This window comes from Microcaecilia unicolor, chromosome 3 (assembly GCF_901765095.1).
Source record: "Microcaecilia unicolor chromosome 3, aMicUni1.1, whole genome shotgun sequence".
Taxonomy (NCBI): domain Eukaryota; kingdom Metazoa; phylum Chordata; class Amphibia; order Gymnophiona; family Siphonopidae; genus Microcaecilia; species Microcaecilia unicolor.
Genome location: NC_044033.1, coordinates 21,077,672 through 21,095,220, shown reverse-complemented (window position 1 = coordinate 21,095,220; position 17,549 = coordinate 21,077,672). Strand labels below are relative to the sequence as shown.

At 43.4% G+C, this 17,549-nt stretch overlaps 1 protein-coding gene across 1 annotated transcript in view; it reads right to left on the bottom strand.

The window, feature by feature from the left end:
* Positions 1-3,325: 3,325 nt before the first annotated feature.
* Positions 3,326-17,549, bottom strand: part of UBR2 (ubiquitin protein ligase E3 component n-recognin 2) — a 282,054-nt gene continuing 267,830 nt past the window's right edge. Inside the window, 5 exon segments of the mRNA XM_030195781.1 lie at positions 3,326-4,187; positions 8,177-8,278; positions 12,019-12,189; positions 12,791-12,868; positions 17,210-17,266. Coding sequence (XP_030051641.1) covers positions 4,046-4,187; positions 8,177-8,278; positions 12,019-12,189; positions 12,791-12,868; positions 17,210-17,266 — 550 coding nt within the window. The 3' untranslated portion in view covers positions 3,326-4,045.

The following is a 17,549-nucleotide window of genomic DNA, read 5'->3' as shown; positions in this document are numbered from 1 at the left end:
ATTTTGAGCATTAAATATATTAAAAACGGATTAAGTTTTGTACAGAAATATTAATTAGCAAGATTTTAAAAAGTAAACTTACAAGCTAGAACTTTGGTGCCAATAAAGTACAGTAGTTCCTAAAATAAAGGATCCTCATCTCATACCTTAAAAGGAAGGAAGTGAAGAAATACAGGAACTGAAAGTCTGTCAAAACAGACATTTACTTGGAAATCCACTTAAAATTTATATATTATTACATTAACGTTAAAAAAAAAAAGTTTGCTGCCAATACAGGCATTGTTTTTATACCAGGTATGAAATGTGTACAGGTGTTTATAAAGTATTCTGTAAGCACACCTTTTTAAATTAGTCACAGTACACTTGTGTGCACCAAATCAAAAGCTGATGTGATGGACACTACAGATGAGGAATTGAGGGGGGGGGGGGTCTTTTATTAACCGCGGTAGCATTTTTAGCCTGCAGTAGAAATCAACTGCCTTGAGGCGAGGGGGCACATTTTAGCCCCCCTCCCACCGCCATTACAGACACCACCCGCCACCAGCACGAACAACTTTGACCCCCCCCCCCCCGCCATCGCCTACCTTTGCTGGCGGGGGACCCCAACCCCCGCCAACTGAAGTCTTCTTCCTTCATTTGGTTTCCGACTCTGATGTCCTGCACAATGTCAGACTCACAGAAACAGAACGAAGCCTTGCAGGGCTTTGTTCTGTTTCTGTGAGTCTGATGCGTGCAGGACGTCAGAAGACTTCGGCTGTCGGGGGTTGGGGTCCCCCGCCAGCAAAGGTAGCAGACGGTGACGGCGGTAGGGGGGGTTGAGAGGGTCATTGGCAGGGGGGGTCCAGGGCCAAATCTACGGGGGGCCCAGGCCCCATAGTAGCTACGCCCCTGATGCCAAGAAACCCACAGGAATATAATGGGTGTCTCAACATTTATCACCAGCTGATTTCTACTGGAAGCTAAAAATGGTACTGCGAATTAGTAAAAGACCACCAGAGACACATATATAAACCTTGCATTCCTTCAACACACAGAAAACAGGGATTTTTTTTTTTTTCTGTTCTGAAAACTCTTATTCCCACCACATCTTACTTATGTTTCATATTATCACAATGTAAAGTTGGAGGGTACTAGTACCTTAAAAATGGCAAACGAAAAATAACGCAACCCACTGCATTAACATTGTTCTCAAAACACAGTTTACTTTTCTAAATACTGAAACCCAATCATCACATCCAGGAAAGTGTATTATTCCCTTAACTGAAACAAAGTACAGGGGCATACTTTCAGACAACGCAAAGCTGTGTAAATCTTTCTGGGTTCCTATAAATAGGGCTGATGTACTGACGTGCAAAATATTTGCGCAAAAGGGGCTTTTCATGTTAAGCAGTGCAGGAATGTCAGCAAACACATTGTTTTTATGGTTTTTAACACATGAAGCCCCTTCTGTGAAAAGCAGTCTCAAACACCATGTGAAAGTTCATCTAAATTCTACACTGAAGAGCAAATTCATGCAAACTGCTCATCGGTGAACAATTTTGCAAAACCAGCACAAGCAAAAGACTTTGCAGTTTTGTGCGTAACACATTTTTTTCATTGCAGTGTCTTGAAATCTTAAAAGTGGCTACTTAACCTAGTGTCAGAGGTCCTTTCCCCTGAGGGCCCCTTGAATTTCTGGTAGGCTAATGGCCCCGAATACCTCTTCCACTCTTGGCCTCATAAATACTAAACCGCTACCCTCTTACAAGCCCTGCCCCCTTCAAAAGTGACCAACGAACCGCTACCCTCTTACAAGCCCTGCCCCTTCAAAAGTGACCAATGAACCGCTACCCTCTTACAAGCCCTGCCCCTTCAAAAGTGACCAATGGTTTGAGAGTCCCACCTTCCTCTCAACAAGACTGGATTTACCCCATAAAGGATGACTTCAGCAGGGATCATGAGATATTCCCACTGTCTCCTGCCCCTGTACCACTATCTTTCAAAATGGTGGCATCTGATCTCTAGAAATACACTGCAAGACCCTAGTGGTATGTTCCAATATGGTGCTAGGGGACGACACTCCAAATTTGGAAAATAGCAGCACAAGGACAAGAGAAAGTGGGGATTGCTCCTGCATCCTGCTGGATTTGGCCACCTTGAGGCGAGTCAGTGCTTGAAAGGCGGGAAGAGTAGGGCCCCCAAGCCAAAGGCCTTGTTTTTGTTTTAAGAAAGAGCAGGGCTTGCATGAGTAGGGAGCCTCACTACAGATTACTGAGCCCTGGATCAAGGTTTTCTTTTTTTTTTGGGGGGGGGGGGGGGGGGGGGGGGGCAAGGAATCAGAGCAAGTGGCCCCTTTTAACTAATGTGGCTACTGCATGAAAGGGACTTTAAAAAACTTTTTCACCTGTAGCCATAGCCAGGAATGTGAGTGAAATGTAGCTCTGACTAATGAGTCAGGAGATCATTAGTATCGCATACCTAAAGTTTGCAAAAATGTCAGGTAAGCCACCAATGTATATCAGCCTCCATAGGTAAATTTCTCTCTCTTTCGTTAGAGAGAGAGGAGTGTAGCCTTTCCATAAAGTATTTATATAATTATCTATATCTATCTATACGCACACACATACTTTTTGTTTGCAAAAAGATTCCATAAAAATCCAAGGGAAATCTGGAAAAGAACGCCAATGGCTATCTGAAATGTCCCTTGAGTATACCAGTGCACACTAATATGATCACTTCACCACAGTACATTGTCCAGACCACTTAGAATTTAGAATAAGTAATCAAGCACAGGGTTTCAGAGCAAAGGACCTAGGGCAGGGGAGGTTTATACTAATTTGTACTTCATATGCACATGCCCAAACAAAAAGGAGGCTTTGCTGTCTTGATAACCTCAAAACACACAAATCCAGTTGCCTGATTTGGGTTCACCTGTTATACTGACATGCCCCAAGATTTGTGCTTAGATTGAGCCTAGTGGGGCACAAAATCTTATTCCGTATGAAGTCATTTTAAGGTCTGTGATTATTACTCAGTTGCAGTGGCGTTCCTAGGGGGGGGGGGGGGGGGGGGACACCTGGGGCGGATCACCGGTGCAGCGCCCCCCCCCCCCCCCCGGATGCAGTGCGACCCCCCCCCCCCAGGCAAAAGGACACCCCACACGAAAGAACCCCCCCCCCGGGGGCGCGCCGCTGGGGGGGGGGGGGGGTGCCGCGCGCGCCTGTCCTTGGTTCGTTCCATGCTCCCTCTGCCCCGGAACAGGAAGTAACCTGTTCCGGGGCAGAGGGAGCATGGAATGAAGGACAGGGGCGTGCGGCACCCCCCCCCCCAGCGGCGTGCACCCGGGCCGGACTGCACCCACCGCCCCCCTCCCCAGGAACGCCACTGCTCAGTTGCTTGACATACATTAGTCATATTTTCCTAGTATGAAGAACACAATGGGCCTGAAATTCAAAGCTAGCTATCTGAGTAGCAGCATCTACTGTTGGATAACTAGCAAGGACTCCGCCAGTCATTTATTTTCAGCGTTATCATCCAGATAATGCTGCTGAAAATCAAATCATGGCTGCCCGCCTCAGACCTATCCTGGTAGTGCCAGGGCAATCTGGGGACTGAGCTAAAGAGGAGCAGGAAGGCATCTGGGTACCACCAGTATTCAGCATCAGTACTCAGATTACTATCCGGGCAAGTTAAGGCAGCAAACTAGCTATCCTAACTTGTGTACACCGTTATCTGAGTATCAGCAGTATCTGGATAACGTCCGGCTGCATTCCTGGATATTCAATACTGTTGTCTGGGTATAAATACCTCCATTGCCCAGGTTCCTGAATCAGATTTTTTTTTCTAGTGGAAGCAAAGCACAGAGTAAGATTAAATGATGCATGCTTGCAAGATGTTTACATACTTACTACTGGAATGGAACTCTAGAAAGAAGCTGGAAACTAAAACGTAAGGATATTTTATTTTCACTCAACTCACTTTCCCTCTCTCCCAAGCCCCTCTCTTTTTCTGAAGCTGTGTTAAAAAAAAAATCACAATAAAGTTCCAAGTTGTGAAGGTCTAGGAGTTATAAATGTTGCCAGTCAATGCCTGCTAACGTCTGATTCGCTTCTTGTGCGTGACCAATTTCCTCTGTAATATTATGTTGCTGCCACAGTTTCTGAATCTTTTTAAATCGCTCTTTGCATAAATGGAGAGGGTTCCCACGCCTAAAAATGGAAAAAAACATGTGCCGTTAGCTCACTTTACAACAGTTTTTACTTCATTAGGAGCTGCACGCCTTATATTCCGCTCGAACCGATATACTGATATCACCCCTCTCCTCAAGTCACTTCACTGGCTTCCGATCAGATACCGAATACAGTTCAAGCTTCTCCTTCTTACCTACAAATGCACTCAGTCTGCAGCCCCTCATTACCTCTCTACCCTCATCTCCCCTTATGTTCCCGCCCGAAACCTCCGCTCACAGGGCAAATCCCTCCTCTCAACACCCTTCTCCACCACCGCCAATTCCAGGCTCCGCCCATTCTGCCTCGCATCACCTTACGCATGGAATAAACTTCCTGAACCCCTACGCCAAGCCCCCTCCTTACCCATCTTCAAATCATTGCTCAAAGCCCACCTCTTCAATATTGCTTTCGGCACCTAACCTTTATACCTTTCATGTAATCGAGAATGCCCCAAATTGACTACCCCTACTTGATTGACTCTACATTTGTCCATCAGATTGTAAGCTCTTTGAGCAGGGATTGTCCTTCTGTGTTAAAATTGTACAGCGCTGAGTAACCCTGGTAGCGCTTTAGAAATGTTAAGTAGTAGTAGTAGTGTATAATGACATTACACAACTGAATATTTTCAGTGTTCATTCTGCAAGTGAACGCTGGAATTTTTCTTCTTTTGGGGTATCCTCTTTTGACCAGCAGGCTTCCCTTTGGCTTTGCCCTGGAAATCTAGGTTGAATCTGCAGCTTTGCAGAGCTAGTGTTTATGTTACCTTCAACCAACAACCTCATGCAGTCCCTAGCTACAGTGCACAAGGGACTTTCAGTGTCCCTAGCTGAATCCTCAACCTAGATTCACTAGCCAAGCCTCAAGTATGTTGGAGCTGATGACATTAGCAGCTGCAGCTTTGCAGAGTACTCAAACGGGGCTGGTGAGTGCGGCCCCCTTTCAATCTGTTCCCTTTCATGTTGTTTTACCACCCGCTACATCTGTCTCAGCAATCGGTAGGGTTAGGTTAGGATCATACTTCCTTACTTGCCTTTGGGATCAATCACACAGAACTAGGACCAGGAATTTACCAGCAAAACCACCACTTGGCAAACAGTGAACTGGATCTCTGAGTTGCAATACAACACAGCCTAGTGTTACTAAAAGTTGAATGGAGGATGGATACTGCAAGCAGAGGAGATCCACAAGGTTCAGTTTCTCATTATGGGTAGGTCATTACTAACTGGGCAGATGCTAGAACATGGCAGTGGAGTCTGGTGTCAGACTAACAGCTGCAAGGTATCCAACAGAGGTTACTAGATCTGACTAGATCTGAAGAACTGTATGCTATATTTATTTTTTTTTTTATTACATTTGTACCCTGCGCTTTCCCACTCATGGCAGGCTCAATGCGGCTTACATGGGGCAATGGAGGGTTAAGTGACTTGGCCAGAGTCACAAGGAGCTGCCTGTGCCTGAAGTGGGAATCGAACTCAGTTCCTCAGGACCAAAGTCCACCACCCTAACCACTAGGCCACTCCTCCACTCTATATGTGAGGAAACAGGGGATTTGGATGTGCCTTGTTCTCCCCTTGAACCGGTCTCTTCCCCAGTGAGAACTCTCTTCTCTTATAAACTCATTAGTTACATTGGGCAGGCTAGATGGACCATACAGATCTTTATCTGCCATCATCTACTATTTTAGTATGTTATAATAGAAAATCTCCTGACTTCTGCAGTGTTTTGCAATTTCTGGCAGCTGGAAGATTCTCCTTTTTGTCAGCTTGGGCTGAAGAGATTAAACTAATCTCAGTGTAAATGAAAGCAGTTCCTGCCTTTTTGCAAGAAAGTTATAAGATTGCAATGTCCTATGAATGTTTCAAGGTTACGCAATGTTACCAGCACCTTGCATTTGGACTGGTTCAGTGGTTTACAGACAGCCCGGAATTTACCAGAGATCTCAGTTCTGACAGAGGAGCACAGCCTGGCAGACCTATGTATGTTTTATTGTTCTGTGCCCTGGATAAGGGCGGATTTTAAATACTACTACAAATCATTTCTAAAGCGCTACTAGATGTACGCAGGATAAATGTATCCTGGGATCCTGTGGAGCTTCCTTGGACACTGTTTATTTGAAATAAATCTTAATGTGACAATGCTTAATGTAATCCCTGTTCCTTTTTCTTGATCATTGTTTAGTAGCTGTAACCTTTACAGTTTAGTGGATAACCTTTTTCTAAGGAACTGTTCAATTTCTTACCAATGTGTCTGGCTGAACATTGATTCCAGCATTTCTGTGTATGGTCTGCAGGTGCATTTCTGGGAACAATGGGTCTTACGGGTATCACTGGGCAACAATACATAATGACAGACCCAGTCTGAGTGGGGGGGATGGGCAGTTATCGGATTCTGCACAGTTGTACTGTAATTTTGTAAAGTAGCATCAACCCCTTTTAAGGCTTATTTTACCATCTTCTTTTGTTACCTATGTGCGTTTTTAATTTTTATTAGGGAGGGGGGGAGGGGGAGGAGACTGAGCTGGCAAGAATGCAAGTGCTTATGTTATATCTTCAACCCACGACCTACAGTGCACTATGAGGAGTCACTTCTTTCTAGTCTATATGCACAGAACTGAAAATGGAGCAAGGCCATATAATGATTGAATCAGTATGCTGTATGATGATCCTTATCAAAGCTCTCATGTTACTGACCACTTTGAAATCATGCTTTCAGAGGAAACTGTAGGTGCCTGTGTCTCTATAAAATACTGGGGTAAAGTAGCTGAAATTGTAGCTAGAAGGCAGCTATGTATATTTATCGCTGCTTGGAGAAGGGGGTTAATATTATTATTTTATTATTATTTGTAACATTTGTACCCCGCACTATCCCACTCAATAGCAGGCTCAATGCGGCTTACATACCCTGTTTCCCAGAAAATAAGACCTAGTAGAGGTTTTGCTGAATTGCTAAATATAAGGCCTCCCCCGAAAGTAAGACCTAGCAAAGTTTTTGTTTGGCCCCGATGGGTACCCACTCTCTCCCACCAGAAGCTCACTATTTGGCAACTAGCCACCCAGCCCAGTTCCCATTAGTGTGGTGGTAGTGATGGCGATATGGTACTGTGTTGTGGTTTATTAGGGGAGGTTGTTTGTTTTTTTGTGTCCTTGTGAGAGCCGGACGTCTATAACACAAAGCAACGCATTCTTTTCCTCTATCAGGGGCCATCGTTGGGATTTTTTTTTGTATGTGTAATCGTTTGGTTCTCTAGTGTGGTGCATTTGGGTATGGCTTATACCGTGTTTCGCCGAAAATAAGACATCCCCTGAAAATAAGACCTAGTGCATCTTTGGGAGCAAAAATTAATATAAGACACTGTCTTATTTTCGGGGAAACACGGTAGTAAAACGGGTTAACAAAATGATATAGAATAGTTCAATATGGCTTACAAAGTAAAACAGGATAACAAATTGACATATAGTTATTATAATAACGTAGTTATTATAGGGAAGATGTAGGGGAGGGTTAAGAAGAAGGATGTAATAGATTGTGTGGAGGTGGGTAAAAAAGGAGTATGTTAAGGGAATAATAGGGGAGTGCATTCCGGTTCTGAATTCTTGGATTGGTCTAGTGGTGCACATGGACTTATTATTTAATTCAGGTTATTTGTGTAAGCTTGATTGAAGAGGTAAGTTTTTAGCAACTTCCAGAAAGATAGAAGGTCTTTACATGGCTCAATTACATGTACTTCCTAACTCTACCCACAGCCCATCCCAAATCACCACCACACGTGGGCCATGTATAATCTATGCGTATCCCATGAGGTAATTCTACAAACAGTCTTTTACTTACATAAAACTGGGTTTTACACCCAGGAAATGTTCATATAATTATCCCCTTCAGTTTCAGACAACAGAATTACAGAGTTACATAACCAATAGGGCCAAGTTGTTCTATCGCAAGAAAGTGGAGCATCTTATGGCATTACTTACCGCAGTCCTTGGTCTGTCTCACCATAGTCATCCAGATAAGGTGGAGCATAAAAGCAACCTTTTGTTTTTCCAGCTAAAAACAGCACCTGGCATTCACGGACTCTATATGCACAGATAAAGAAATAAATTATGGTTCTTGTTGAGTCTATAATATTTATCAAAATCTGCAGTTTGATGATGTGTCTTTATACTGGAATGAGAACATGTAGAACATTTATTACTTAATTACAATAAATAATACTTAAATGAGATACACCCAGCCAGGGTAAAATAAATTTTGTCTGACAATAGAAAACAAACAAAATCAAACATGGAAAAGAAAATAAGATGATACCTTTTTTATTGGACATAACTTAATACATTTCTTGATTAGCTTTCGAAGGTTGCCCTTCTTCGTCAGATCGTCAGCCCATTATAAACCATAAAGCTGTATGTCTCTGTTGATCACCCCACCCCTCACCTATCCACACCCATCCTGTTAGAATATCAATGATATGCTTTGATGTCCCCATACATACTTCCTACCCACCCCCATCCTCCCACCCTGTCAGACTGTCATAGTAATGCTTGAATGTTTTCACTTATATACACTGTCAGCTAGCACATTTGCTTATTTCCGATCTGACGAAGAAGGGCAACCTTCGAAAGCTAATCAAGAAATGTATTAAGTTATGTCCAATAAAAAAGGTATCATCTTATTTTCTTTTCCATGTTTTATTTTGTTTGATTTCTATAGATTCTACATGGAATGTTGCTATTCCACTAGCAACATTCCATGTAGAAGTCGGCCCTTGTAGATCTCCAATTTGGCCGCGCAGGCTTCTGCTTCTGTGAGTCTGACGTCCTGCACGTACGTGCAGGACGTCAGACTCACAGAAACAGAAGCCTGCGCAGGAATGTTGCTAGTGGAATAGCAACATTCCATGTAGAATCTCCAAGAGTAGCAACATTCCATGTAGAATCTCCAATGGTATCTATTTTACTGTCATAGTAATGCTTGAATGTTTTCACTTATATACACTGTCAGCTAGCACATTTGCTTATTTCCGATCTGAGGAAGAAGGGCAACCTTGGAAAGCTAATCAAGAAATGTATTAAGTTATGTCCAATAAAAAAGGTATCATCTTATTTTCTTTTCCATGTTTTATTTTGTTTGATTTCTATTGATAACCTTAAGAGTGGACTAACACGGCTACCACACTCCTCTACTGTCTGACAATACAAATTAGGTATATATATTTGTATTCATGAAAACTATAATATTCAATGGACATTTTACAATCATAAGCAATGCACGATTTGGCAACCTTCCGGAAATTATTAAAGACATCACAACTTTACCCTCCCTGCCTGTCTTCAAGTCTTTGCTTAAAGCCCACCTCTTCAATGCTGCGTTCGGCACCTAATCCTTACCGTTCAGTGAATCCAGACTGCCCCAATTTGACTGCCCCTATCGGACCGACCGTTCACTTGTCTATTAGATTGTAAGCTCTTTGAGCAGGGACTGTCCCTCTATGTTAAAGTGTACAGCATTGCGTAACCCTAGTAGCGCTTTAGAAATGTTAAATAGTAGTAGTAGTAGTATAACAAGTCAACATTGCACTCTTTTTTTTGTTTACTTTAATCTCATTGACGTTATTGAATGTTTACACTATCCTTGTTCTCAAATACCTGAAATGAATTGTATATCTATTCATTTCTAATTTATATTATATTTTCTGTACTTTAAATGCAATAATACTCTGTATTTCTCATTCTGACAATGGCGATCGCTATTACGGCATAATGTAAGCCACATTGAGCCTGCAAAGAGGTGGGAAAATATGGGATACAAATGCAGCAATAAAATAAATAAATAATTGCTAATCTAATAAAAGAACTCATGCCTCCCCAAAACAAAATAAACAACCAAAACAACTCTCAACTGCTCAACCCCTGAAAAAAAAAAAAAAAAAAGTGAAATGGCATCCAGCTAACTAGCTGGTGCTTTACCAGCCCAAAGAGAAAGAAATGAAACTAGTATATGAAAGCCTTGAAATGTCCCATGCTGCCTGAAAAACATACACAAGAGCCCTGACAACATAGCAAAAGTGCTTTCTAGAACAGAAATGTCTTCTTTTGGCTATTACATACAGGTACTTTCAGTGTCCCTAGCAGACTCGAAATTTAAATTTTTGTACATAAGTAACATAGTAGATGACGGCAGAAAAAGACCTGCACGGTCCATCTAGTCTGCCCACGATAAACTCATATGTGTATACCTTACCTTGATTTGTACCTGTCTTTTTCAGGGCACAGACCGTATAAGTCTGTCCAGCAGTATTTCCCGCCTCCCAACCATCAGTCCCGCCTCCCATCACCGGCTCCGGTACAGACCCCGTATAAGTCTGCCCTCCCCCATCCTAGCCTCTCAACCACCAACCCCTCTTCCCCCCGCCACCCAATTTCAGCTAAGCTTCTGTGGATCCATTCCTTCTGCACAGGATTCCTTTATGCCTGTCCCACGCATGTTTGAATTTCGTTACCGTTTTCATCTCCACCACCTCCCGCGGGAGGGCATTCCAAGCGTTCACCACCCTGTAGTGCCACACTGGGAAAAGACCAAGGGTCCATCGAGCCCAGCATCCTGTCCACGACAGCGGCCAATCCAGGCCAAGGGCACCTGGCGAGCTTCCCAAATGTACAAACATTCTATACATGTTATGTTATTCCTGGAATTGTGGATTTTTCCCAAGTCCATTTAGCATCGGTTTATGAACTTGTCCTTTAGGAAACTATCTAACCCCTTTTTAAACTCTGCCAAGCTAACCGCCTTCACCACGCTCTCCGGCAACGAATTCCAGAGTTTAATTACGTGTTGGGTGAAGAAATATTTTCTCCGATTTGTTTTAAATTTACTACACTGTAGTTTCATCGCATGCCCCCTAGTCCTAGTATTTTTGGACTTCACATCCACCTGCTCCACTCCACTCATTTTTTTATATACCTCTATCATGTCTCCCCTCAGCCGTCTCTTCTCCAAGCTGAAAAGCCCTAGCCTCCTTAGTCCTAGAGTTCTTAACAATAAAATTCAGAGAGATCTGTGAATGATCCCAGTAAATGAGATGCAAGTCCTTGTGAGAGAGCATAAAAAAACAACCTGGACAATGTTTGCTTAATTAATTTTAGACATAATATTAACACTGTCACACTTAAGACCTTTTAAGATCTGTAAGGAAGCAACACTATCTGCAGGTTGGGAAGGGCTGGGAAATGGCCCACGAATACGTCCTCTGAAGGACCTAATGAGATTCCAACGCTGATCTATCAACGGCCCTTTACTGATTTCCATTATTAGTCTCACGTATACCAATGTAAGAAATTGTGAAACATGTATTGTCTACTGATCTGAAGTCTTTAGATTTTAGCTCCTGGTTAATACATGCAACATGATATACTGAACTCGAGGAGAGGGTGGCAGTCTCCAGTTTATAACTGTCGTGTGCTCAGAGGGAGATGTAGCTTTGATTTCTGCATTCCCAACCCAGTCCAGGGGACACACCCAGCCAGTCAGGTGGTCAAGACATCCAGAACGAATATGCAGTAGATCTGCATGAACTGCCTCCACTAAATGTTGTGGATATCCTGGAGAAAAAAACAAAAAACAAAACTGGCTGGGTGTGTCCTGAGGACTGGGTATGGAAACCCTGCACTAGTGGCATCTCCAGTCAGCAACAGAGCAGGAATAACAGCAATTCTTTAAAACGTTGCATGCTGTTATTAATCTACAGGATCCCAATAGATAGATGAAGTCTTACAAAGGAAGAAACAAGGAAATTAAAAAAAAAATAAAGGGTCCTAACCTGAGGAAGACGCTCACCCCAGAGCCGCAAGTGTAGGTATGAGCAGTGCATGCACCAACATCTTCACCTTCCACCTCTGTCTGGCAGCAGTAACTCTGAGAGCAAAGCATGGACCCGCAGACCAGGCAGAGTGTTGGTGCTCTGCTTTTATCACCTCCTGATTTCGGGCATCTTGAGGGTGGAAACAAAATAAAAGAAGGTCAACATATAGAAAAATAAAAAAAAGGATAATGGTTTGTGCAGGATTACCATAAAAGCATTTCCCAAACAACAGAACCAGTGAAAGATTCCTTTTATTCCAGTTTGATTTAAATGATGTGCTGAAGATGTTTGTTGAAATCCTCATACTGGAATTTAACTGGGTTCAAAACCAGTGGGCCTATATTTTGAGAGGTGCTTGTGACCGGACCCCCCCCCCCCCAACCCACGCAGCATTTTTCCTCCCTCCTGAAACCTGCTCCACCGGCCTGCCATCCTAACGTTATAGTAAAGATGCCTGGGCCCAGAGTTCTGTGTGCTGCCACTTGGATATCAACTTCCTCTCTCTTACATGGAGCGCCAGATAAGAGATAGCCAGACATGACCCAGCACTGAATATCTGGGCATAACGAAACGCCAGTGGTGACCTGACTGCCGCCAACTGAATATTTTCTAGCTGTACTGACTTGCAGCCTTTAGTCACCCATCCCTAACATACATAACTGTTCTGAGATTCATCACTGCAATACAAAAAAAGTTTACTTTGCACTTGTTATGTTAACCTAAAACTTACGAGAAATTAGAAGCTTGATTAATGAGGCAGCTGTAATCTTCAGGAAGGTCTATTAATTTATTAGATTCTCTTGGATAGCTAAAACAAATAAAACAATATGTTATCATTACAAGTCAAGACCAAGGGAGGAAAAGACGAGCAATCCCACAGGAATCAGCAAGGAGGAAAAACAAGGGGTGAGAACTTCCTGTTTCATCGCCTTGGTCATTCCCATCACTACTAGTAAAAACATTAATAATACAATTTTATTGGCATTCTGTGCTCTGTTCTACATAACTATATGTTTACCCACTCCTATCCTAGTTGAGATAATATTAAACCATCTCTGACCTCATGTGCAACTTTCTTTAAATCAGTCACTTTACTTTCTAACTCTTCTTAGTCTCTTACCTATTTATATGTTCCATCTTTGCTTTATCCTTCACTGTCAATTAAAATGTTCTATTATGTATTGTGTTGACATTGCAAGTAGTATACCATGCCATACTTTGTATTGTTATTTGAATATTTTTACTGCTGTATTTGCCTATTGCTCACGTTTGATCTATTCTTACTGTACACCGTCTTGAGTGAATTCCTTCATAAAGGTGGTAAATAAATCCTAATAAATAACTACATAAAATAACTAACAACCAAGCCTAAGTATCTATGGAATATCATAAACACAGCTGTACCATCTGGAGCAACAGCACAAGCTAATATTCACTTCAAATGCGACTGTTGAGTTATTTGATGATAAGCTACTTAAGCAGTTCACCTGAAAGCTCCCTGTACCCCTGGTGAAGCCATGCTCACAAATGATCTCCTGCTTCTCATCAGATAGGTCCATACTGGTTATAGTCCCACACACACGACATTAAGTAATCAGAGCTCATTCACTGGGAAGTAATCTAAATATGGCTGTGGGGTCAGAGGTGCTGAAGAGCTAAAAAGAATTTCTGACTAGCACCATGAAAAACATTAGAAAACTACTACTACTACTATTTAGTATTTCTTTACAACATTTGTAAAATCCGCCCCTTTCTTTCCGAGCACTCTACCAAAACCCTCGTCCACACCCTTGTCACCTCTCATTTAGACTACTGCAATCTGCTTCTTGCTGGCCTCCCACTTAGTCACCTCTCCCATCTCCAATCGATTCAAAACTCTGCTGCCCGTCTTGTCTTCCGCCAGGGTTGCTTTACTCATACTACCCCTCTCAAGTCGCTTCACTGGCTCCCTATCCGTTTTCGCATCCTGTTCAAGCTTCTTCTACTAACCTATAAATGTACTCACTCTGCTGCTCCCCAGTATCTCTCCACACTCGTCCTTCCCTACACCCCTTCCCGTGCTCTCCGCTCCATGGATAAATCCTTCTTATCTGTTCCCTTCTCCACTACTGCCAACTCCAGACTTCGCGCCTTCTGTCTCGCTGCACCCTATGCCTGGAATAAACTTCCTGAGCCCCTACGTCTTGCCCCATCCTTGGCCACCTTTAAATCAAAGAGAAAATATTACTATAGTCCCTAATTTCCCATGGCAGTTTAGGTACAGATCCTTCAGCACATTTATATAAGAAAGTAGTTTTGCAAACTTACATTGAGTCTGTACAATCTATCTTAATGTTTAATGATACTTCATATGCTGCCTTTCAGTGTTCTGGGAATGTTATGAGTGAGGGATCTCAAGGAGGGATGTAGGGAAGGATAGAAAGGAGAAATCTCAGGGATGGGGAGAGAAGAGCAAGGATGGACTGAGGGTAGGGAAAATTAGAAGACTGGAAGGATAATTAGAGAAGGAGGGAAGATAAATTAGTTAAAAAAGGAAAAGAAGATGAGAAGTGAGGGTCTTGAATTTTGTAGAAGGATCTGTTCCTTCTGCAGTTCCAACTCTTTTCCCCTTACCTCTCTACTCTGGTCCTGTCAGTCCTTCCTCTTCCTCTCTATCCATCCCAGGTGCCTTCTCTCATTCTTCCATAGTACAAATATACACACACCCGGATTCACCCTGCACCCATTCCCTTACTTCTTCTTTCACACAATTCTTTTCCCCACCCCAAATCTTTATCCACCAGCCCACTCCTCCCTCCTATAAAACAACCCCTCTATCATCTTCCAGCTCCTTTTCAGCTCAGCAACCCTATCTCTCCATCCCTCTCGCACAGTATGGGTGGCAGGAGAGCAGTGGCAGTGCCTCAGGCCGCCTCCTGCGTTTCTGTTACACAGGATTGACTGAGCCTTTTGAATTGTACAGGGCACTGTACAGCTGTCTGGTTCAAACAGTCTAGTTAGGCCCAGGTAGAAAGAAGGTGACCGAGATACTGCTGCTTCTCTTCCCATGCCACCTGCTAAGCTCAGGAGAGAGAGGGTGATTACAAGGTGCTGGTGCTGCTGCCACAGGAAACCTCTGAATGACTTGCCGCCTCCTCCCCCATCTCTCACAGTGGTTCAGAATTTTGTAGCCACTTCCAAAGATCACAGGGAACCCTGAGTACAATATATTGCACAGAGGTTGGGATTCAAGTGCATGTTAGGCTTCTTCCTATTTTTACAATAGATCTTTAACTTTACTGCTGCATGTTGGAAGCTACTTACATCTAGAGGATAAGCATGACATCCATTTATTGCCTACTGTATTTCAAAAACAAATCTCAATCAGGTATTGTTGTATCAAAGTAATACTATAATGAGATTTTTTTCCTTCACTGTACTATGGTGGTGTTATGCAAACTGTAATGAAGAGGGATAGAGTCAGAGGTAGGATACACAACTGAGAACTAAAAAGGTACTAGAAATTTTAAGAGCACTGCGGACAAAGCTTGTAGGTACATTAATTGTGGACTTTGCACTATCTTTCAAAGTAAAAGTACCCATGCATTCTTGCACCTGTTTACGTTGGTATTTAAAAACCAAAAGGAGGCATGGGTACTTCTGAAAATACAGCACATTTCAGTCCCTCCCCTGGGACACCTTCCACATGCATGTAGCTTTTTACCCATCTACAAGGCAGACAATTTTCAGCCAATTTATGGTGATACAACACTTTTTACCCACAGAAATCACTGAAAAGGAAAGACAGAGAGCACCCCGGGACAAGAGAAGTGAAACAGCTGAGGAGGGAGAGAAAATGGGATAACTGAGGGCAGTGGCATTCCTGGGGGGGCTGACACCCGGGGCGGATCGCCGATGCGCCCCCCCGGGTGCAGCGCCCGCCCTACCCCCCGGCAAAAGAAACCCCCCCGTGTGCAGCGCGATCCCCCGGCGAAAGAACCCCACCGGGTGCACACCGCTGGGGGGGTGTGCTGCGCGCCTGCCAGCTCTTCGTTTTCATGCTCCCTTTGCCCCGGAGCAGGAAGTAACCTGTTCCGGGGCAGAGGGAGCATGAACACGAAGAGCCGGCAGGCGCGCAGCACCCCCCCACCAGCGTGCCCCGGGGCGGACCGCCCCCACCTTGGTACGCCACTGATTGAGGGAAAGATCCATGCTCTTTTCTGTTCTTTTCTTCGAAGAGTCAGCTGCAACATGTGGAAAATCTATCATAAACCTGGGAAGTAATTTTATTAAGATGTTCTGGTAACATGAAAAGTCTTAATCTATGAATTTCACTGGGACAGAATCTGCATCTGTTATGAGTGGTTTCAATTACTCTCTCCTGAAATGTCAGAGACAAGAAAAAGTAATACTGAACTAGGCTTCTGCCTTTTGAAATTTTAGTTCTGTTCTGCATGGAGCAATCACAGGTTTTACATCATACCAGTGGCATAGGAAGGGGGGGGAGGTGGGGCGATCCGCCCCGGGTGCACGCCGCTGGGGGGGGGGTGTCGGCTTCGCTGGTTCCCTGCTTCCTCTGCCCCGGAACAGGTTACTTCCTGTTCCGGGGCAGAGAGAGCAGGGAACCAACGGAGCCGACGCAGCTCCCAGCGATGTGCACTTGGGACGGATCGCCCCTCGCTGCTTCCCTATGCAAGTACGAATGCGCTCCGGGGGGGGGGGGGGGGGGGGGGGAGAGGTGCTCACCGAGGGGGGTGGTGGTGGTGAGCAGCGGTGACCCGTCCCGGGTGTCAGCCACCCTCGCTACGGCACTACATCACACCAATGTGCTTGTTGAAATAAGTATGTATGCTCTATCTTTCTAGAAGGGTTTCATCCTCATGTATTACACAGTTTTAAAACCACGTAATGAATCTGTTCATCCAGATATACTTTATTACAAAGGCTACTACATGATAGTGAAAAGTAAAAACTTTGAAATCAGGTAAAATATGGTGAAATCTTTTTTTTCTCTAAATAAATGCTTGACAACTTTTTTTTTTAGGCAGACTCATATCTGTTATCAAGGGAGTTATCAAAGGACACAACAATGCATTAGCCAATACCCATATCTGCTGTGCCCCTAACACCACGGTGCTGCATAAAATCCATGTACACGAAAACAGCATACCTTACAGATGACCTTTCACCTCTCAGGTATCTGAATATCTCTTTGTTACTGCACCAGCTTTAAGAGAAAAGAAATGACATTAATGCACACCAAGTATCAACCAAATCAAATAATACAATTAAAGCCCTGTTGATTGATAGCAGAATGATAATTCTCTTTTTACTACTGATCAAAACTGTTCTGGAGTCTGGTCACCCCTGCCTGACACTTTTGTTCCTGTTTTTCTTAGTATCCAAAATACAGTCTCTCATTAGGATTCTGTCCTAGATGCACTTTTAAATCAGCTGGTAGGTACCACAATTGAATGAGACTTCTTACAGTGTCTATAAAAGCTAAAGTC